The sequence below is a fragment of the Gorilla gorilla genome, chromosome 12 (assembly GCF_029281585.2).
Source record: "Gorilla gorilla gorilla isolate KB3781 chromosome 12, NHGRI_mGorGor1-v2.1_pri, whole genome shotgun sequence".
NCBI classification, from domain to species: Eukaryota; Metazoa; Chordata; class Mammalia; order Primates; family Hominidae; genus Gorilla; species Gorilla gorilla.
In genome coordinates this window covers 44,248,230-44,272,285 of record NC_073236.2, presented here as the reverse complement: position 1 = coordinate 44,272,285, position 24,056 = coordinate 44,248,230, and the positions used below count along the sequence as shown (strand labels likewise).

The window sequence follows — 24,056 nt, the reverse complement described above, 5'->3', positions numbered from 1 at the left end:
CTAAAGTCTACATTGATCATCAGCAGGTGAAGGAGGAGAAACAAGCGAGTGAGATCCGGGGATCAGCTTCATGAAGATGGGTGGCACTGTCTGAAGAGCTTTCAAAGATCTTCCCTGAATGTGGGCAGCTGCGGACTTCATGTTTCTTCTCCACGCATCAGAGCAGCGGTCCTCAGCTGAGCATGCTCCAGGCCAGCAACTGCACTGTCCCTGGGAAACTGTTAGAAGTGCAGACCCCCAGGCCCCACCCAGACACTCCATGGTTGGCCCAGACACCAGTGTTTTCACAGGAGCCCTAGGGGATGCCGATGCAGCTGAAGTTTGAGAACTACAGTGTCAGAGAATTAAAATATAGGGAAAACTAGGACTAGAGTTATCTTTCCCCATTTCTGATCATTCCCATCATGTGGAGGGCTTTCCATAACCTGGGTGACCAAATTCTCCGGATTCGCCTGGGACTGCCCAAGTTTCAGAACTGAAAGTGCTGCCTCCTGGAAACCACCTCTTTCCTAGACAAACCAGGGTGCTGCTCACTCTAGCCACATGGGTAAAGCACCAGACCTCCCTCCACGTTCTCAGTCACTTCTCTTGTGGGATTTATCTGATTGGAGTGATATAAGAGTTAAGAAGAAATTATACAGGCAGACAGTGAGGGTAAGGAAGTCCTCGGTAAGGTTTTCCTTTTAATGAAAAGCAGCCCCCAGATCATTTTCTTTTCTAACAAAGAGCAGCCTGTAAAATTGAGCTGCAGACATAGACACGCAAGTTCGAAGCTTTCACAGGTGAATGCTAGCAGCTGTGCCATTAGGAAAAGGCTACCTGAGACTAGGCATGATCAAAATGGTGGCTTCATCTTCCCTTCTCTTTGCCAGCCACTTGTGCAGTAGGGAGCAGAAAACATGGTGCCGGCCAAGTGGAAGGCCCCATTGCATAATACGATTAGAGCGTGGTGGCCAGCTTCCCCACTCACTATGTAAACGTCACACCTGGTCCAACCAATTTGTGGGCCCTATGTAAATCAGACACCACCTCCTCAAGCCTGCCTATAAAATCCGATTCCCATTCGGCATCTATCTCTTTCCATTCTCGCATCTGTCTCTCTCTCTCTCTCTCCCTTAAAACATTATGATTTTTTTTTGCAATTTTTTCTTAGAGAGAGAGTTGTTCTCCTATCTCTTTCTTTTGCCTATTAAGCCTCCACTCTTAACTCCTTTCTCTTTCTTTTGCCTATTTAAACCTCTGCTCTTTTTTGTTTTGTTTTGTTTTGTTTTGAGACAGAGTCTCATGCTCTCGCCCAGGCTGGAATGCAGTGGCATGATCTCGGCTCACTGCAACCTCCACCTCCCAGGTTCCAGCGATTCTCCTGTCTCAGCCTCCCGAGTAGCTGGGATTACAGGTGTGGGGCACCACATCCGGCTAATTTTTTGTATTTTCAGTAGAGACAGGTCTCACCATGTTGGACCTCAAGTGATCCGCCCACCTCAGCCTCCCAAAGTGCTGAGATTATAGGTGTGAGCCACCATGCCCGGCCTAATCCTCTACTCTTAAACTCACTCCTTGTGTGTGTTCATGTCCTTAATTTTCTTGGCATGAGGCAACAAACCTCGGATATTATCGCAGACAACAAGGCCACTTCAGGAGGCTTGAAAGACAGCCAGGCCATGTGCAACCTAATCCCCCTTGGCCTTCTGAGAACCACCTACCCCCAGTGTCTCTGGTCCCCGAGCCTCAATGATTCAGGAAAGGCCCCAGGTAGGGAAGCCTGAGATGGCCTTAGGACTGTGGGGCAGGCAGGCAATGAGGAATCTGTGGTTCGCAGCACCTTCTGTCATTTTTCAATCTCCATCAGTGGATTCCTTTGTTTCCTCATGTTTTCAAATGGCTAAGGAAAACAGATTTTATTTATTGGGTCTCAGAAACCTCTCAATAATCACTGAGTATATAAATGTTTAAAAACCAATATAGAACTATAAAATGAAGAATGAACTATAATTTAGACAAGGATAAACTGTGTCGTGAGAGAGAGTGTTTGGAGGTAAAATGTTCTAAGCCTACACTGAAGTTGGTCTACACTGTCCTGGGGTGATTCAGTTGTCTAACTAGGGCCATAGGATGAAACCACATCCCAGCGGGTGTAGGCAGGGCTTTCCTGAGGTGATGGATGTCCCCGCTGGCTAACTTGCTGATAAGCCTGCTATCAAGCGGAACAGAATGGTACACAAAATATGTCTTAGACCAAGCTTGTCCAACCTGTGGCCCACGGGCTCCATGTGGCCTGGGAGGGCTTTGAATGTGGCCCAACACAAATTCGTAAACTTCCTTAAAACATTGAGTTTATTTTGCAATTTTTTTCTTTTTTAGCTTATCTGCTATTGTTAGTGTTAGTGTATTTTATGTGTGGCCCAAGACAGTTCTTCCAATGTAGCCCACGGAAGCCAAAAGATTGGACACCCCTGCGTTACACTAAGGTGGATGGGGAAGCACTTCTGCTCTCTGGGCCTGCGTGTGTTTGGGTCTCGGCATTGGGGTGTGAGTTCAGAGCATGGTCTTCGTCACAGGGTTGTTGGGCTCACTCTGCTTTAGGCATCAGGCTGAACACTAGTCAGGGATGCTCTCCATCAGGCCACGTTCACCAGAAAGTTATTTTCTGTAAGGCGCTTCCCTTATATTACCCTGAACCCTCAATACAGGGCCTGGCTCAGTGATGTTATGAGGAATTAAGAAAATAACTGGCCAGTGTTAGAGACTCAGAAGTCAAAGGATGTGTTTCTTCCCTGGAGACAGTTTCACTGAAGCAGTAGTGGTCAGCAGGCACAGACAGCCAGGCAGTCATCACACAGTGATCACCCACTCTCCCCCAAGGTGGCCAGAGAGATGAATAAATCTGAGTACCATGATGGAGGCTATTCAGAAATGCCTGGGACAACCTTTGAGGACGAGTCCAGCAATCAGGTCACAAGGACTAAAGCCTTAGTAATCTTATTGTTGTAAGTGTACTATTAAAAATATCATCTAATTTGTAAACATCTTGATGAGGCCTATAGAAGATGGATGGATGGATGGATGGATGGATGGATGGATGGATGGATGGATGATGGAGCAGTGAATGGAGGAATGAATGGATGGAGGGATTGATGGAATGGTTGAAAGGATGAAGGGAGGATGGAGCAATGAATGGAGGGAAAGATGGATGGAGGAATTGATGGATGAATGATGGATCAATGAGTGGAGGGATGGAGGGATGGAGGAGTTTAGGGGATGGTTGGAGGGATGAAGGGAGGATGGAGCAATGAGTGGAGGGATAAATGGATAAAAAGATGGAAGGATGGATAGTGAGAGAGAGAAAATGTAGGAAGGAAAATGGATAGAGCAATGAATGGAGATATGAAGGAATGGGTGGATGATGGACGGAGGGATAAGTAGAGAGAAAAGGAGACAGGGAGAAAGGATAGATGGAGTGGTGAATGAAGGAATGAATGGATGGTAAATGGGTACATGGATGAATGGATGGATAGATGGATGAGGACAGGGAGAGATGAATTAATTAATTTTAACTTCTCATTTTTTCTAGAAAATAATATTGGTTTGCCTTACAGAGAATAGTTGGTATTATAATTTATACTTCTCGGTATTCCTCTAACAAATCAACATTCTGAAACCAATATGAGTTGATTAAGTAAAGAAAGTTCATCTTCCAGGGCTCAGAACCTATCATTTTTTCATCTAATGAAAAACTGGCCTCCTAAATGAGGATTAATATTGTTGAGCTATTGCTCCTTCTCTTTCAGTATTTTCAGCTATGTCTTTACATCTTATGCCCTACCTACTGTGCAATTCTCAACTGACTGATTGCTTTGTAACTCCTAAATAATGTCCTCCTATCAAAGCTGCCGTAATTAATCCTTTTCTTTCCTCTGAAAGAGTAGAAAATATTATTTTCATTTTCTAAAGAAGCCCAAGTCAAGGAACCCTCCTACCATCTCAAAGCTCAAATAAATGTTTACTACCTACCCACTGCATATAAGACACCATGCTAGGCTTGGTATGAAATAGCAGGATGAAGAAAATCTCATCCCTATGGCCCAGGAATTTAGAAGCCTCAGTATTGTTACAGTGTTGCAAGCTCCTTAAAAGAGCTATAAACAGGCTGGGCGAGGTGGCTCCCACCTGTAATCCCAGCACTTTGGGAGGCCGAGGCAGGCGGATCACGAGGTCAGGAAATCGAGACCATCCTGGCTAACACGGTGAAACCCCGTTTCTACTAAAAATACAAAAAAAAATTAGCCGGGCGTTGTGGCGGGCGCCTGTAGTCCCAGCTACTCGGGAGGCTGAGGCAGGAGAATGGCGTGAACTCGGGAGGCGGAGCTTGCAGTGAGCCTAGATCGCGCCACTGCACTCCAGCCTGGGCGACAGAGCGACACCCTGTCTCAAAACAAAAAACAAAAAACGAAAAACGAAAAAAAAACAGAAGCTATAAACAAAGCGTGCTGTTATTAAAAACTATAGGAAGGGGCATTTTTGAGTGCCTGGCTACCTGTGAACCTCCCCTGGGCAACCCCAGAGAACTGGGGAAGGGAGGCTGACGGGGCTCTCTGTGGGGAGTTGGGGGCTCAATGTTGTGCAATTAAGACTTGGATTTTCATGTTGGTGTTAATTTCCCGTCTGGTGACCTGAGACAGTGAGATGCCACAGGCAACCGAGAGTCAGCGGAGACGTCTTAGCATGGAAGTGGCGTGGCCGGTATACTGTTAAAGAAACAAAAATGTCAGCAGGGCCTAAGCAGAAAGAAGCGAGAAATCAAAGATAGTTCGGGGTATGGGGAAAATCTAAAGCCTTTAGTCTGTAACTTGAAATGGGGTCCCGAATAGAGAGAGTGTCAAAAATGCCTAGGCTGGGGGAGTCGGCATGACCAAAGGGATAAAATGTGGAAAAACAAGACTATTCTCCAGAAAAAGCAGGAGCCCAGGATCAATGAAGCAAGCTGGCGGTGGGAGGAGCAAAGGAATGTGCCAAAAAATATGGAAGGAAGCTAGGAAATTAAATAATAATAAAATTTGAGTAATAAATGAATATTAAAATTAATAAATATTATTAATGAAATCAATAATATAATGAAATATTTATTTCATGTATATTAATCTTCATATATGAAATATATATTATATATTATATAAGTACATGTTATATATAATGTATCAATATATACTATTTCATATATTATAATAAAAATATGAATAATGCATATTAATAAATTCTGAATAAATTTTGAAAAAGCCTGGTAATGAAACATCATTTAGAATTGAAATGTTTAGGTTCCAGTCAACCATTTTTTAAATTTCATGTTATTTAAAATATGCACACAAGTTATATGTGTGGTATAACTTATAGCTGTGGTATACAAATACTCCAAAAAATCAGTGCCCCAAACCCCAAACAAAGCAAAGGCTTACGAAAGAGCTCTGGATTTCACAAGTAAGTGCTAACAGGCAGGGCGATAATGGTGTCAGAGAAACACCATTGCCATACACAGCCACTCCGGAAGACAATATTTATACTTCTCATCTTTCTATTTATTTGACAGCATCACTCACAATAAGTGCTTGAGGGATAAATACTACATAAAGAACCCTGACCAGGACACATACTGCTATAAAACCGGCCATTGGTGTTATCAAATTGGGACTCAATATTTTCACAAACCAGGGGTACATCGGGAAAGAAGGTATCAGGTCAGCTTAGGCCTGGGTATGTCATGTCCTCTGAAACCCAGAGGCCACGTGAGCCTTCCTACTCACCCTCAGGGTGAAGGAAAGGTGCTCCTTCGCTTCAGGATTTGTAAGTACCTTTGGTTGGTGAACTCAGCAAAGCTACTGTGGATGTCCCCCTGGTGCTGCTGGGAAAGGAATGCACAGACAGAAGTGAGATGCTGGCGGTGGGGTGGGGCAGAAGGGTCTCCCGTCACTCACATGCTCAAACCTTCAAAAAAGGAGTCCAGGCCCAGTGCAGTGGCTCACGCCTGTAATCCCAGTACTTTGGGAGGCCAAGGCAGGTGGATTACCTGAGGTCAGGAGTTCGAGATCAGCCTGCCAAACATGGTGAAACCCCGACTCTACCAAAAATACAAAAAAAAAAAAAGTTAGCTGAGCATGGTGGTGGGTGCTTGTAATCCCACCTACTCGGGAGGCTGAGGCAGGAGAATCGCTTGAACCCTGGAGGTAGAGGTTGCAGTGAGCTGAGATCACGCCATTGCACTCCAGCCTGGGCAACAGAGCAAGACTCCATCTCAAAAAAAAAAAGAGGAGTCTAAAGTGTGTAAAGATCTCCAATTCTGGAAGGAGATGTGTTCAGAAGAGGCTCAGATTTCTTGATCCTGTTGATCCTGTTGACCTTCCCTCCAGACATGGGGGTGTAGAAAGATTCCTGAGAGAAGTCTTAGTCTGTTTGGGTCACTATAACAAAAATACCATAGGCTGGAGGGCTTAACATTTATTTCTCACAGTTCTTGAGGCTGGGAAGGCCACGATCAAAGTGCTGGCACAGTTGTTGTCTAATGGGGGCCACTTTCTATTTCATAGATGGCACCTTCTCTCCGTATACTCACATGGCTTAGAGCAGAAAGAACCTGGTCTCTTCCTCTTCCTCTAAGGGCACTAATCCCATCATGGGGCCTCTACCCTGCTGACCTCATCAAAACCTAACTACCTCTCAAAGACCCCACCTCCAAACACCATCACATGGGGGCTAAGGTTTCAACATGAATGTTGTGGGGAGCACAAACAGGGCAGTCTATGACAAAGAGCAATAAGCTCCTCAAGAGTGGGTACCAGGAAATAGGCTATACCTAATATCTGTCCAGTGTTAGCTGGGCAGTCACAAACCCAGCTACACAAGGACAGCCTCCATCCCAGAAAAGTAATGCTCATCTGTCCCATCTTGGGTTGTGGTGGGAGAAGGCAGAGGTGCTGTGATGGTTAATATTAACTGTCAACTTCTTTGGATTGAAGGATGCAAAGTACTTTTCCTGGGTGTGTCTGTAAGAGTGTTGCGAAAGGAGATTAACATCTGAGTCAGTGGACTGGGAGAGGCAGACTGTTTTCCACAAAGCTGTAGCGCTCGCTTATTCCAGCATCAGCAACATCTGTGTGCCCTTGGCCACAAGCTTTCCAGCAGTGAGCAGCATCACTGTTTTACCTTTTTACTCACTCAGTGACATTTGTATGCAAATGACAGATTATTATTTTTCTAGAAAATGTATGCTTAACCATGCCAGGGTCATAACGAATGCTATGAAAAAGATTTTGGTGTAGAGGTCATGGCAGAAGAAATGAGAATGTGTGAATCAGCTTTCTTCTCTTACACACACACACACACACACAAAAGTCTTAACTGAGCTTGGATATTAAAAGCAGTGCGGGGAAGAGGGTGGGGAGGTTTGGAGTTACCATCAGGAGCGTCTGACCAGGCTCAAACGTGGGATAGCTGTCCATTGAACAGCCCTGTATGTCACAATGACTAGGAAAAATTTATAAGACAGACGTTCCAGGCCGGGCACAGTGGCTCACGCCTGAAATCTCAGCACTTTCGGAGGCCGAGGCAGGAGGATCATGAGGTCAGGAGTTCGAGACCAGCCTGACCAACATGGTGAAACCCTGTCTCTACTAAAAAATACAAAAATTAGCTGGGCATGATGGCACGCACCTGTAATCCCAGCTACTTGGGAGGCTGAGGCAGGAGAATCGCTTGAACCCGGGAGGCGGAGGTTGCAGTGAGCCGAGATCGTGCCACTGCACTCCAGCCTGGGCAACAGAGCAAAACTCTGTCTCAAAAAAAAAAAAAAAAAAAAAAAGACAAGCGTTCCCCTGCACCCGCCCCACCAAATCGCCTGCCACACACAGAAGCACACACAGGCGCACTCTGAAATTACACAGATAAAAGGCCGACGGTATTACTCCCTCTCCCATTGATAAGCTCCTTTCTGTGCTGGGTGGGGCTGGCGGACTTTCGATGGAGGAAGATGGAACTGCCAGAGTGAGCACTGGCTCTGGTCTGAGCCACTGTGAGCCTTTCTTCTCTCCTCCTTCATCCCCTACACCACAAGATAGACCACCCAACATGGCCTTCTGAGTTTCTAGGGAGCTGGGCTTTGAGCAGGGCCCACAAAAGGACTTCAACCAAAGCCTGCTTGTCTTGTGGAAGCCACCCTACCTCCCTGTTTCCAAACCAGAAGCATCAGTGTGGCTGCAGGGTAGGTACTCGGATAGAGGCGGGGACGACCCTAACTCCATCTTCTGCCCTGGCCCAGCTAGAGCCTTTGTGATCCGAAGGCAGGCCCACCTTTTGCGCTGATCACGTTTACTGTTGCTCTCCCCTCCCCATGTCCCCCAAACTTGGCTGAGGCTGAGGTAAGGGTGGAGGGGTGGGAGTCATGGCCTCCCTTTTGCCTGGTCTGGTCTTGCCCAGACAGCAGGCCTAGCCCAGCAGGCAGCTTCAGGCTTGCAGGATGCTGAAGGGGTGCTGGGCAGGGGTGTGTGGGGAAGGGAGCCTCCACCCCTCCACCAACACCACCTCACATCTTCCCCTCGTAACTTTGCCCTCACCCAACCGCAGAGACCTCCACAAAATCTGTAAGAGGCTGTGAACAACACTCCCAGCCAAACACAACTTTTTTGAGAAGGCAATCCATGCCCTCTGCTTGTGTTGGCATCACCCGGGTCTTTCTCTGGTCTGTCCGGGGCTGGCACGAGGCTGCAGCCAGTGAGGCACTGAGGCCACTCACTCTTGGAGCCACGCAAGTGCCAGCCTTGAGCCTGTGTCCCCCCGGTCATGAGAATGAAAGCCCGTGGGGTTAGGGACATCTTCTGAGCCAAATCTTTAGTGTCTGAAACACATGCCTGATTGAGATCTGAGTTGTTGAACTTGGTTCTCTAAGGGGATTGTCCATTGTACTTGGCAGAGTAAACATCCCGAGTGGTCCTCACAGCCTTGAGGAGCACAGAAAGGTGGGTGGGCGGATGGGTGGGGGAGCCAGCAGGGGAGGTGCTGGGAGGGGCAGTGGAGAGGGAGGGCTGTGCTCCCAGCTTGTGGGGGCCTAAGGACTTTCTATCTGAGCCTTTTGCTTTGTTCATTCATTCATTTCAATTCTGGCCTCAGGCTTAGGAGTGATTTGTACAGGTGGCAGGAAAGAGCCAGAGGACCCCCACAGGCCTCGGCCCTGGGCTACTAGGGAGGGAACTGAGGCCTAGAGGCTGTAAGCAAGACTGTGAGCCCTGGGGGCCCAACTATGTCTATCCTGGCCATGCCGCACCCCTAGTCCCAGCACAGGGCTGGCTGGGCACACAGAAGTTTCCCTAAATAGATATATTTGAACCAGCATCAAGAAACTTAAGGGATTGGGCATGGTGACTCATGCCTGTAATCCCAACACTTTGGGAGGCTAAGGTGGGAGGATTGCTTGAGCTCAGGAGTTTGAGACCAGCCTGGGCAACATAGCGAGACCTCATCTCTACTAGAAATAAAAAAAAATTAGCTGGGCATGCTGCTGTGCACCTGTAGTCCCAGCTACTTGCTTGAGTCAGGGAGGTCAAGACTGCAGTGAGCCATGATGGCGCCACTGCACACTAGCCTGGGCAACAGAGCACTGTACACACACACACACACACCCAAGGAAGAGGAGAATTGAGTGCAGAGTTGTGGGTATTAGTTCAGTCATAAATGGGGACAGGAGTGGAAATGGTCTACAATTAAAAATGCATGAAAAGGCCAGGTGCCGTGGCTCATTCCTGTAATCCCAGCACTTTGGGAGGCCGAGGCGGGCAGGTCACCTGAGGTCAGGAGTTCAAGACCAGCCTGACCAACATGGAGAAACCCCGTCTCTACCAAAAATACAAAATTAGCCAGTAATCCTGTAATCCCAGCTACTCGGGAGGCTGAGGCAGAAGAATCAATTGAACCTGGGAGGCAGAGGTTGCGGTGAGCCGAGATCGGGCCATTGCACTCCAGCCCGGGCAACAAGAGTGAAACTCTATCTCAAAAAAAAAAAATAATAAATAAATAAATAAATAAATAAACTGCTACAGAAGACCCATAAATCTAAAAAATAAGAATCTATAATATATTCAACTTACAAATAAGTTATTTAAAGAAAAATGATCTATAATTGTAGGATACTTTTATTTGATATATGAGAAACAAGCCAGAGAGACTACTTCAACATTGTATCCACATCTTTACTTTCTTCAGACTACCTATCCCCCATTTCATTCTCTCTAAGATTATGCATTTGCCTTCCATTTCAGATAAAACGAGGCTCTAAGGCTTGAGCTCAACCTCCTGCCTTACGTATCTGATCAACCTTCACTTCTTTATCCCAAGGCTAATCTCACCACTTGTGCACCTTTCTGGTTACTTGTTCCATCAATCGTTTCCTCTCTTCTGTATTTTCAATACTTTCCCTTGAGTATAGTCCGTAGAGCCTACTATTTCACATTAAAAGTCTTAAAATACAAAATGGACTCAACATTAGAGTATATAAAAGACCTTCTCGATTTGACTGGATATAAAACTTGGATTGTGGTTAGGTAAGAAAATATTGGGGGCCAGGCACAGTGGCTCACACCAGTAATCCCATTACTTTGGGAGGCAGAGGCAAGCAGGTTGCTTGAGCCCAGGAGTTTGAGACCAGCCTGGGCATCACGGCAAAATCCTTTCTCTACAAAAATTAGTCAGGCGTGGTGGTGTGTGCCTATAGTCCCGGCTACCTGGGAGGCTGAGGTTGGGGAATCACCTGAGCCCAGAAGGCCAAGGCTGCAGTGAGCTGTGATTGAGTCACTCACTGTACTCCAACCTGGGTGACAGAGTGAGACCCTGTCTCAAAAAAAAAAGAAAAAGAAAATACTGGGGCAAGATGTCATGAAAACTAATTTTATTATAGTTCAGCAAAAACAAAACTCTCCTTGACCAAGACTCCCTCTAATTTTGTATCTTCATTCCTATTCAAAGGCAAACTCCTTAAAGAGTCTGTATGCCTATGTTCATTTCCTCAGTCCCCATTTACTTTTTCTACCCCACTTTCCCCGCCACCCTCCCAGCTTAAAATGCTCTGGCCAAGGTCACCAAGGAACCCACTGCCACCCAGGTACCTCCTCTCTGGGTTCAACTCTCAGGGCCACAGTTCACCAGTACCTGGCAGTACTGGCATCTCTGTATTCTTGAAATGTTCTTTTTTGTATTCTGTATTTCCTGCTGCTTCTCCCATCTGACCTCTTTTGCTTTGTCTCTCTGCGCCAGCTTTGTCTCTTTCCATTCCCCAAATCTTAAGTTTCCAGGACTTCAGTTCCTAGCCCTCTTCTCATTCTACACCACTGGATTTTAACTATTTGGAGGCCACAAATCCCTTTGAGAATCTAAGGAATGTTAAAACCCTGTCCTTGGGAAAAGGCCTATATACTACATGTACACACAATTATTGAATACAATAATTCTTCAATTCTAATCTAATTCTCTTACCTCAGTCACCACTTATAAGCTGACAATTCCACATTTATTGTTCTGCTCTTTCCCAAACTTCCGACACACTTATAAAGTGCCTTCTTACCACTGTCATCAAACAGACCAGAGGCCTAAAGGGCAATCAGTAATCTCTCAAGCCTCCTTTTTTTTTTTTTTTTTTCAGACAGTCTCACTCTGTCGCCCAAGCTGGAGTACAGTGGTGTGCTCTTGGCTCACTGCAACCTCCAACTCCCAGGTTTAAATGACTCTGTCACCTCAGCCTCCAGAGTAGCTGGGACTACAGATGCACGCCATCATGCCTGGCTAATTTTTGTATTTGTAGTAGACATGGGGTTTCACCATGTTGGGCAGGCTGGTCTTGAACTCCTGAGCTCAAGTGATCCATCGGCCTCAGCCTCCCAAAGTGAGTGATTACAGGTGTGAGCCACTGTACCTAGGAAGCCTCCTCTTCATTAGCCTTTTCCCTCCCCTCTGCAAAAGCCAGAGCGGGAGTACTTGTAATTCCCTAAATACACCACGCACTCACCAGAACTTTTGTTCTGATCCCAGCTGCCGTCTGTGGTCTTTCTCAACTTCCCTGCCTAGTGAATACCTATTCATCTTTCAAAGCCCTACCAGCAAAAGTAGTCCCTCCTGTGTCACCATCCTTCAGCTATCTGCCTCTTTTGAGGACAGGGACAGTGACTTATTAGACTGTTAACTAGCACACATATTGGCATATAAATTAACACGTGAATTATTAAAGAGAATATAAAAGAAGAAAGGTCACCCAAAACAGAGATCTAAGCTATGTTTCCCAAAAAGTAAAGCTGGCACTCAACTAACATGAACATAAAACTTAGGAAACATGCTAAAAAACCCACATTTCCTCACTGATAGAAATTAACTGTTTCTCCCCAGAACAAAAAACACCTGAAAAATGAGAGATTATTACTATAAAGGAAGAAATATCAGATGACAAAATAATATTTTTATGATGACTTTTTTTTTTTTGAGATAGTCTCACTCTGTCACCCAGGCTGGAGTGCAGTGGCACTATCTCAGCTCACTGCAAGCTCAGCCTCCTGGGTTCAAGCAATTCTGCCTCAGCCACCTGAGTAGCTGGGATTACAAGTATGCACCACCACACCCAGTTAATTTTTGTATTTTTAGTAGAGACGGGGTTTCACAATGTTGGCCAGGCTGGTCTCGAACCCCTAGGCTCAAGTGATCTACCAGCTTCAGCCTCCCAAAGTGCTGGGATTTCAGGCATGAACCACCGCGTCCAGCCTATGATCACTTTAATATCATTAATATCCTCTACTGAAACTGAGGTGGCCTTAATACATATCTCTATATATTTTTACATATATTAATAACTGATCACATTAAAAGGAAACTTTAAACAAAATGCCATATATTTCCCAAGACTTTCAGCAACATTTTTCTTTGAATATAATAATATATATAACAAACCTTATATTAGTAATCGTTTCTGTCCACAAATGGTCAATACACAGTTCAGGAACAATTGGCTCCGTTTCTGGTGCAAGAAAGGAGCCATTAGAATTACTATTTGGAGAATGAGAAATACTATGTCTCTTTGGAGACTGATTATGGCTTGAAATGTTGAAACTTTGCACCCCTGAAAAAGAGTGCACTCCTAAGGCAGGAGAATGAGCACGACTGCAAAAGAAACAGAGGAGAGAGTACATCGCAGTTAGCAGGGCAGGCTTATATGACACACACTCCAATGACACTTCCCAAAATTCCACAGACAGAAGAGCATTCATGGCATAATCCAGGTCAGAAATTAAAATTTTTCAAAAAGGAGTAGCTATTTAAATGGTTCATGTCAATGTGCTTTACTATATTCTAAAGATTTAGAATTATTATTAGAAGAACTCATCTTTTACAACTAAAACTTAGATCATCTTCTTTTTCGGAAAATGAACTGATTATTCAAAAAGCTCTAAACTATGTCCCTGTATAGTCAGACATATACATATCAACAAAACAATGTCCCTGCAGCACCAGATATACATATCTGGTAATTTAAATATATATCTATATAGAGAAATAGATACATTTAGATATCAAATAACAAGAAAAAAAAGAAAAACTAACATAAATTAAGGCAAAAATAAAATAGTGCCACAATATTTTTGGAATTAATATTCATCAAACTGTTGCCCACATAGTGGTAGAAATGAGGCAACTAACCTTAGGACAAGCATAGGCAGCTTCAAAATACGACTCAGGAAAGAATGTGACATGGTAAACTTAGAAATCTTAGTAAAAGTGGCTCAGGGCTGAGCACAGTGGCTCACACCTGTAATCCCCACACTTTGGGAGGCCGAGGTGGGCGGATCACAAGGTCAGGAGATGGAGACCATCCTGGCTAACACGGTGAAACCCCATCTCTACTAAAAATACAAAAAAAAAAAAATTAGCCAGGCGTGGTGGCAGGCGCCTGTAGTCCCAGCTGGAGGCTGAGGCAGGAGAATGGCATGAACCCGGGAGGCGGAGTTTGCAGTGAGCCAAGATTGTGCCACTGCACTCCAGCCTGGGTGACACAGCAAGACTCCGTCTCAAAAAAAAAAAAAAAAGTCTCAATTGGGATAATGGCTATTTCCCCTAAAAAAACTCCCCTAAATATATTTCCCCTAAAAACAGCTGTCAACAGCAATTCTAAATCCTTCAAAACAAAACAGAAAGCTTAGAAAGAAAAACCAGGAAACCCTTCTACCTTAGAGCTGCCATGTTGGAAATAGAAGGTGAGCGAGAATGTAGACTGGGTGATGAGGTTGAGCGACTCTGGCTGTGAATGGAGGAGTAATTCCGGAAAGGTGAAATCACAGGGGAATCTCCTTTGGAGAGGCTTCTGAGATGTGCTGTGAGGGAGCTGCTAGTGGCCACATTCTGTGGGGTTCCCCCCTGTTCAGAGAACTTTAAAACAACATTCTCTTCCTTAAGTCAAAATAAAGAGAAAGAGGAGAAAAAAACAATAATTAGAATAAAGTAGCAATTTCCTTGTAAGAATGCAAGTTGAAGTCAGTTACTAAAGACACAGTATTTCTTCTTTCCTAAGAAGCTCAATCTATTTCTCAAATGAGGCCAGGTGCCGTGGCTTACATCTATAATCCCAGCACTTTGGGAGGGTGAGGAGAGAGGATAGCTTGAGCCAAGGAATTCAAGGCCAGCCTGGGCAACATAGCAAGATCCCATCTCTACAAAAAATTAAAAATTAGCTGGGAGTGGTGGTACACACTTGTAGTCCTAGCTACTCGGAAGGCTGAGGCAGGAGGATCACTTGAGCCCAGGAGTTCAAGGCTGCAGTGAACTGTAATTGTGCCATTATACTTCAGCCTGGGTGACAGAGTGAAGCCCTGTCTCTAGAGATGATGATGATGATGATAATAATAATAATAAAACATCTATTCACAAGTGATTCTTCCAAAAAAAAAATGTGAGGGTATGAAGTATTAACTACTCTTTCATATATATATATATATGTATACACACACACATATATATACACATATACATACATATATACATACATATATACACATATATACATATATATGCATACATATATATACACATATATACATACATATATATATATATACACACACACACATACATTTTTTTTTTTTTTTGAGATGGAGTCTCATTCTGTCACCCAGGCTGGAGTGCAGTGGCACGATCTTGGCTCACTGCAACCTACACCTTCCAGGTTCAAGTGATTCTCCTGCCTCAGCCTCCCGAGTAGATAGGATTACAGAAGCCACCACACCTGGCTAATTTTTTATATTTTTGGTATAGATGGGGTTTCACCACGTTGGCCAGGCTGGTCTTGAACGTCCTGACCTCAAGTGATCCGCCTGCCTTGGCCTCCCAAAGTGCTAGGATTACAGGTGTGAGCCAGTGCACCCAGCCTACCCTTTCCTATTAAGGAGAAGTGACTTGCCTTTCTCCTTACCTCTGATTTGACTCTCCGGAGAGTCCACACAGAATGCACATTTTGAACAGCATCATAAGTCGTTACAATAGAGGGGTCAGTATTGAGGAAAACAATTTTCATTGCATCATCTACAACATATTGCACCCGTGATGAACCAAAAAGACCTTAAAAATAAAATAGAAAAATCAGGTATAGAACAATGGGCTTTACAAGACTGATATTTATGAATGGAGCTCTTAAAATTGTTAAAGATAAAGAACAACCAAGCCAAAGAGAGCACAAAATCTATTACTATCTTAAATAATTAACTCTGAATTTTTAATAAATTTACTTTAGGCATCAACTTCGTTAAAATACATTAAAGATGAGAGCATTACAAGTTTTATCTTCACATACATGCTGTTGCTAAATGTTAACATTTGTGCTGACTCTCACCATTACACGAATCAGCCACAGGTAAAAGGTCAATGATTTCTTCAACTGACTTATTTATAAATTGCACTCAACTATTCTGCCAAGTTTGACTTCCTTATTGGTTCTGTTTTTCTGTATGAAAGCTGTACTCTATAATTACTATTCAGACAGTGCCGAACAGTACACTGTTGTTTCTGCTTTACTAGTTACACATGCAAAATAAGGTTTTTCCCAGTGAGTTCAGCTTTTAATCTAAAGTACCATGGACTGGTCTCCATATCCTTATTTGACAGGAAATGTTTCCCACTCAGCTAAAATATTGAAAAATTTTAAAATATGATTTTATAATCATAAGAAATACTTTATAAATAAAAATCATGCCACCATCTCAAAATATCTACTATTAATACATTAGAGAATTTTTGGGTTTTTTCATACATATATACACACTTTATACATTTTTACAAAATTATAATCATACTGTGTTAAAGTTTTGTATCCTACTTGACATTACAAATAAGCAACTTCTAGTTCACTAAATATTATTCAAAAATATGATCAATAATGGCTGCACTCCTCCCTCCAGTCCGTGCCTCCAAGATGACAGAGAAAAGAAGGAACAACAATCGTGCCAAAAAGGGGCGCAGCCACATGCAGCCTATTCATTGCACAAACTGTGCCCGACGTGTGCCCAAGGACAAGGCCATTAAGAAATTCATCATTCGAGGCTGGGCACGGTGGCTAACGCCTGTAATCCCAGCACTTTGGGAGGCTGAGGCAGGCGGATCATGAGGTCAGGAGATCGAGACCATCCTGACTAACACAGTGAAACCCCGTCTCTACTAAAATAAAAAAAATTAGCGGGTAGTGGTGGCGGGCCCCTGTAGTCCCAGCTACTCGGGAGGCTGAGGGAGGACAATGGTGTGAACCTGGGAGGTGGAGCTTGCAGTGAGCCCAGATCCCGCCACTGCACTCCAGCCTGGGCGACAGAAAAAAAAAAGAAAGAAAGAAAGAAAAAAAAAGATAAAAGCATTATATGACAATATTGTTTGTATTGGAATTTGTCTTGAAATTAAATTAAAAATATTTCCAATACCCCAACACTTTCCAAGTTAATCAATTTCAGCAATCGTTTTTAAGTGAAAGAAGAATGGTGTCATTGATGGCTACTTGGTAGGCTTTGGTAAAATCTAGTTTAGGGCTTCCAAAACCCAAGAAAGTGAATAAATCTAAAAATGGTAACAAACCCATGTGCAGGTCAGTGGTTCCCAAGTGTTTGCTTTCAACAAAATTGGAAGAAGGCCTTCTAGATTTGGCAACTGTCACGGGTTGAATTGTGTTCCCCCAAGTATATTTGTTGAAGTCTTATACTCTAGCATCTCAGAATGTGACCTTATTTGGAGACAAGGTCCTTACAGAGGCAATCAAGTTCAAATGAGGCCAATAGGATGGGTCCTAATGCAATATAACTGGTGTCCTTATGGGAAGGGGCAATCAGGACACACACACGGAGAACATCATCTGAAAACAAGGCAGAGATGGGGTGATGTTTCTACAAGTCAAGGAATGCCAAAGATTGCCAGCAACTGACTAGAAGCTAGGTGAGAAGCATGGAACAAATTCCTTCTCTAGCCCTCAGAAGGAACACACCCAGCTGACACCTTGATCCTGAACTTCTAGCTTCTAGAACTGTGAGGCAATAAATTTCTTTTGTTGAAGCCACCTAGTTTGTGGTACTTTGTTAAAACAGCCCTGACAAACTAATACAGCAACTAATAGATCATTAAAATTAATTTTTGATGATAGATAACATTGTCTCCCTCCCTCCCTGCCTCCCTTCCTTCCCTCCTTCCTTCCTTCCCTCCTTCCCGCTCTCTTTCTCTCTCTCTTTTTCCCTTTCTCCCTTTCTCTCTCTCTCTCTCTTTCTTTCTTCCTTGGAGAAAGGGTCTTGCACTTTCGCCCAGGCTGGAGTGCAGTGGAGTCACTGCAGCCTCAACCTCCTGGGCTCAAACAGTCCTCCCACCTCAGCCTCCCAAGTAGCTGGGACTATGGGTGCACACCATCACACCTGGCTAAATTTTTGTAGAGATGGGGGTTCACCATGTTGCCCAGGCTGGTCTTGAACTCCTGGACTCAAGGAATCCATCCATCCACCTTGGCCTCCAAAATGCTGGGATTACAGACATGAGCCACTGCACCTGGTTCATGCTTTTGTCTTTTTGAAAAAAAAAGGAAAAAGTTAAAAGATTTAGTGATTCTGCTGTAACAAAGCCAACTATTTATTTATGGAGACAAAATTTCTCAATACTTATATTGTATGACAAACAAAAACAAAACAAAATTAATACTGAACTCTGTCTCATTCTAGCAATCAATAAATAAAATAAATCCTGTTATTTTATGGGTTCATTAATTAATTGGACCACAAAATTCATTTGTGGGGGGTCCATTTCATTAAGAGCTGAATTTTCCCCCAAAATTATGTTATAAAAAGCTTTTTTTGAGATAACTGTAGATTGACATGCACATACAAGAAAGGGTACAGAGAATTCCATACCCTTCACCCAGTTTCCCCTAACAAAGGTTACTTTTATATTTATTTATTTATTTTTAGAGACAGAGTATTCTTCTGTTGCCCAGGCTGGAGTGCAGTGGTGTGATCTGGGCCCACTGCAACCTCCGCCTCCTGGATTCAAGTGAGTCTGTTGCTTCAGCCTCCCTAGTAGCTGGGATTACAGGCACCCGCCATCATGGCCAGCTAATTTTTGTATTTTTAGTAGAGACAGGATTTCACCATGTTAGCCAGGCTGGTCTCAAACTCCTGAACTCTAGTAATCTGCCTGCCTCGGCCTCCAAAAGTGCTGGGATTACAGGTGTGAGCCACCATGCCCGGCCAAAGGTTACTTTTAATGTTCATTAATTTTGAAGACTTGCAGTTTATTTATGCTATAAAGGAGAATTGTGCACTATTAATAGTCGCAATGATGACATAATCTAAGACTTTTAATATTTAGAAACTTATGGTTGCAGGAAATTAAAAATTCATCTCATATGCTTTTTTGGCAGAGAAGTATGAAATATTGATCAACATAAGGTCCTTAAGCATATGCACCTATTAAACTTTTATGGAGGAAGTAGAATAGAATTCATAAGTCCATTTGTTTTTACTCTTTATTTTTTTGAGACAGAGTCTCACTCTGCCACCCAGGCTGGACTGCAGTGGCACAATCTCCACTCACTGCAACCTCTGCCTCCTTGGTTCAAGTGATTCTCATGTCTCAGCCACCTGAGTAGCTGGGATTGCTACTCAGGTGTGCACCACCACACCCGACTAATTTTTGTATTTTTAGTAGAGATGGGATTTCATCCTTTTGGCCAGGTTGGTCTTGAACTCTTGGCCTCAAGTGATCTGCCTGCCTTGGCTTCCCAAAATGCTGGGATTACAGGTGTGAACCATCGCGCCTGGCCTAGAATTCATAAGTTTAAGGAGAAAAAGGAGTGATGAAAAATTTCCAAAAGTTAAGAACTTTTTCTTGTATTTTAAAAATGAGTGACGGTTGAAACAAAATTGATATATTATTTATGTGCTATTAGAAATAATTAAAAAGAATAAGGTTTTCTTTTTTAAAAATCAACATTTACTTTGGAAATTATGTCCTTTATGGTGATGAAAAATGTTTGATGTCAAGTTAAAAGTGAGTAAAGAAGTACATTCATTTCATAACAGCATTTTCACAGTAGCTAAAATGTGGTAGCAACCCAAGTGTTTATTACTGGATGAACAGATAAACAAAATGTGGACTCAGGCATCTCTCTTCTGGGCTCATACCCAAAGGAAATGAAATCACCACCTCACCAAGGTATCTGTACTCCTGTGTTTATTGTAGCATTATTCATAATAACCAAGGTATGGGGACAACCTAGACAACCATCAATGGACGAATGGTTTAAGAAATTGTGGTACGGATATATACAAGGGAATTCAGCCTTAAAAAAGGAGGAGATACCATTTGCCATAACCTAGACGGGCCTGGAGGACTTTATGCTAAATGAAAGAAGCCAGACACAGAAAAAAAATATTGCACGATCTTACCTGTATGTGGAATCTTTTATTTATTTATTTTCTTAGATGGAGTCTCACTCTGTTGCCCACGCTGGAGTGCAGTGGCGCAATTTTGGCTCACCGCAACCTCTGCCTCCTGGGTTCAAGTAATTCTCCTGCCTCAGCCTCCTGAGTAGCTGGGACTACAGGCACCTGCCACCACACCTGGCTAATTGTATTTTTAGTAGAGATGGGGTTTTGCCATGTTGGCCAGGCTGGTCTCAAACTCCTGACCTCAGATGATCCACCTGCCTTGGCCTCCCAAAGTGCTGGGATTACAGGTGTGAGCTACCATGCCTGGCCTGTGGAATCTTTTAAAAAGGTCAAATATATAGAGAATAAAACAGTGGTTATCAAGATTGGAGTAGGAGAGAGGAAATGGGCAGATGTAGGCCTATGGATACGAAGTAGCAAACATATAGGATGAACAAGTCAAATAAAGTACAATATGAAGACTACAGTTAATAATAGCGTATTATTCCAGGATTTTTGCTAGATGAGCATAGTTGCTTTTGCTACAGGAGGAAATAAATGGGTAACTAAGTGAGATGATGCATAAGTCAATTTGTTTCACTATAGTATCCATTCTACTAAATATGTGTGTCTTATACCATGATGTTGTATATACCTTATATATACACAATAAAATTTATTTAAACAAACAAAATGTGGTATATACATAGAGTGGAATATTATTCAGCCTTAAAAAGGAAGTTCTGACACATGCCACAATATGGATGAATCTTGAGGATATTATGCTAAGTGAATTAAGCCAGTCACAAAAAACCAAATACTGTATGATTCTATGTATTTGAGGTATTTAAAGTAGTCAAAATAATAGAGACAGAAAGTAGAATGGTGGTTGGGACAGGCTGGGGAGAGGGAGGAGTGGGAGTTATGTTTAACGGTTATAGAGTTTTAGTTTTTCTAGATGAAAAGAGTTAGAAGGATGGTGGTGAAGGTTGCACAACAATGTGCATGAACTTAATACCACTGAACTGTACACTTAAATGTTAAAATGGTAAGATTGTTATGTGTATTTTGCCACAATAAATTAGTATTTTTTTTTAGAGACAGAGTCTAGCTCTGTCAACCAGGTTGAGTGCATTGGTGTGATAACAGCTCACTGCAGCCTCCAACTCTTGAGCCCCCAACTCCTGGCCTCAAGCAGTCCTCCTGCCTCAGCCTCCCAAAGTGCTGAGATTACGGGCGTGAGCCATTCACTGTTCCTTGCTAAATCTTTTTTTTTTTTTTTTTTTTTTTTGAGACAGAGTCTCGCTCTGTCACCAGGCTGGAGTGCAGTGGTGCGATCTCGGCTCACTGCAAGCTCCACCTCCTGGGCTTAAACGATTTTCCTACTTCAGCTTCCTGAGTAGCTGGGATTACAGGCACGTGTCACCATGCCTGGCTAATTTTTGTATTTGTAGTAGAGACAGAGTTTTGCCATGTTGGCCAGACTGGTCTCGAACTCCTGACCTCAAGTGATCCACCTGCCTAAGCCTTCCTAAGTGTTGGGATTACAGGCATGAGCCACCACACCTGGCCTAAATTTTTTTTTTAATGAGTGAAGGAGTCCATAGTCTTTCATACTTTGGGGTGATACAAGAACAGGAAAAAGGTTTAATGACAACTGCCACTTTCATTTATTCATTCCTTTGTTGATGTACTTTTGGGCTGGGTTTTGCTGTTATAAGCTAAACTACAACGGACATCCTTGTACACATTCCCTAGAGTCCAAATACAAGATTTTCTCTAGGGTGTTTTCCTGGAAAAGGAATGACCTGAGGAGTATGGCAACCTTGTGAGAAATGACTGATTCGAAAGATGTGCCCCATAGCTTTTGATACATTTTTCTCCAAAGTCATGGTTCCAGTCCACACTCACACCAGCTGTGGAGGAGTTTTCATTTACCCACGAGCTTTGTTATTTCTGGTTTTGTCAGTCTTTTTAATTCTGCCAATCTGATAAGGTGTGATGGTATCTCGTTGTTTAAACCTGACTTCTCTTATTAAGGTTGACCGAGCATCTGGCCCCATGTTTGCTAGTTATTCAGCTTTCCTCTTCTGCAGACTGCCCGTTTGTCCACTGCTCTGTTTCAGTAACTTCCATATACCAAGAACTCTCTGCCTTCCATAACTCACATCACTTAAAATACGAATTTTGTTGATGCTTAGAGAACCTGATTTCCTTCCAACCAATTGTGCTCTCCTACTTCCAACAACCAAATGAAGCTTCAACTCTTCTTTTTGTTCAGAGCCCTCCTGAGTCCTGTCCTATTCACAGTAAAGGCTGTGGCAAAATAAATAAATAAATAAATAACGGGGAAAAATACACTGCATCCAAAAAAGGCTCGTTTCTTTCTTTTTCTTTCTTTCTCTCTCTCTCTTTCTTTCTCTCTCTTTCTTTCTCTTTTTCTTTCTTTTTCTCTTGTTGTGACAATTGTCACAACAAAATGTGTATGTGACAATTTGTTATCTTAAAACAGTTTACCCAAAATAGAAACCTTGCAAAGCCAGTGGAAATTTTTCTTTTTGCATAAGTTGGTTAATTCTTTTGAGTGCTGGCCTGGGATCCATGAAATAACCTCAACTCGACCATAAAGCTTTTCACTCCCACGTTATGCAAACAGTGACGACCTTGTTGGTGGCAAGCCCCCCGTGTGACTTTCCGAGGGGATCTGAGTGGTGCAAGGTGGAGGACGCAGTGATGGAAACATTGCGAGAGGGAAGGCGTCTGTTTCCACCCACTTACCCTCAGAGCATGAGGGCTGGGCGAAGGCTCTGACTCCTATAGGGGGTGACCCATTTCTAGGACTGTAGAAGGAGAGGTGTGGACCTGGAGAAAGGAAGGAAAGACCACGGCAAGGAAAGTCAAGAAGTGGGAGAAGTCAAGGGCTCTCTCCTCCCTTCCTCCTTGTCCTTGGCCTGCAGCGACTCCTCTTTCTCATTTTGTGGGGACAGACTGAAGAGGATTTCTTAGTATGGTTTGTACCTTCCCAGTAGAGCAGGAAAAAGAGGAACGAGCTGCTCCCTCCACACCTCAGACGCTGAGGTCAACTGCCCTTTGGGCGGGGCACGTTGGCTCACACATCTAATTCCAGCACTTTGGGAGGCCGTGAGGGGAGCATCACTTGGGCCCAGGAGTTGGAGACCGGCCTGGGCAACACAGTGAGGCCCATCCTCCGGCTTGCACCACTCAAATTCCCTCGTAAAGTCACACGGGGAGCTTGCCCCCAGCAAGGTCGTCAGTTTGCAAAACATGGGAGTGAAAAGCTTTGTGGTGGAGTGTAGGTTATTTCATGGATCCCAGGCCAGCACCCAAAAGAATTAACCATCTTGTGCAAAAAGAAAACTTTCCACTATTTTTTTAAGGTTTCTATTTTGGGTAAATCGTTTCAAGATAACAAATTGGAGAGAGACCTAGAGAGAAATGAGCCTTTTTAAGATGCAGTTTATTTTGCCCCATGATGTTTTTGTTTTTGTTTTTGTTTTTGCCAGAGCCTTTACTGTGAGTAGGACAGGACTCAGGAGGCCTCTGAACAAAAAGCGTTGAAGCTTCATTTGGTTGTTGGAATTGGGAGAGCACAATTGGTTGGAAGGAAATCAGGTTCTCTCAAAAAATAAAATAAAATAAAATAAAAAGCCAGCGTGCTGGCGCGGGTCCATGGTCCAAGCTACTTGGGAGGCTGAGGTGGGGGGATCGCTTGAGTCCGGAAGTCGAGGCTGTGGTGAGCCGTGATTGCACCACTGCACTCCAGCCTGGGCGATAGAACAAGACCCTGTCTCTTAAAACAAACAAGAAACAAAACAAAACAAACAACAACAAAAAAATTCATTTGGGAATGTTTCTGCGCGTGCCCAGAAGCAGAGCCATGCTATAAGATCTCCCCTGTGCCCCAATAGTCAGCTTCTTACTTGGAGGGTAGAGAACAGTGCTTCCCCACGCTGCTGTGCAATGGACAGGAGCTATGTGAAGCTGGCGTATGGGTGGGGTTTGCAGGCTTCGTCCGGCTTCATCGCCGGCTGCTGACCCAGCACCAATTCCTGTTCTGCAGGTCTCACCGCAGAGGGGCACGCCAGCCAT

At 43.6% G+C, this 24,056-nt stretch overlaps 1 protein-coding gene across 1 annotated transcript; it reads right to left on the bottom strand.

Moving 5' to 3' along the window:
- LOC129531482 (anaphase-promoting complex subunit 1-like) lies at window positions 1–24,056 on the bottom strand. The gene is made up of 6 exons (XM_055377434.2): window positions 23,888–24,056; window positions 22,725–22,808; window positions 15,476–15,621; window positions 14,237–14,457; window positions 12,964–13,173; window positions 1–328 (listed from the first exon to the last, which is right to left on the bottom strand). Exons 1-6 carry the CDS (start codon window positions 24,054–24,056, stop codon window positions 1–3), a joined length of 1,158 nt encoding a protein of 385 aa, XP_055233409.2.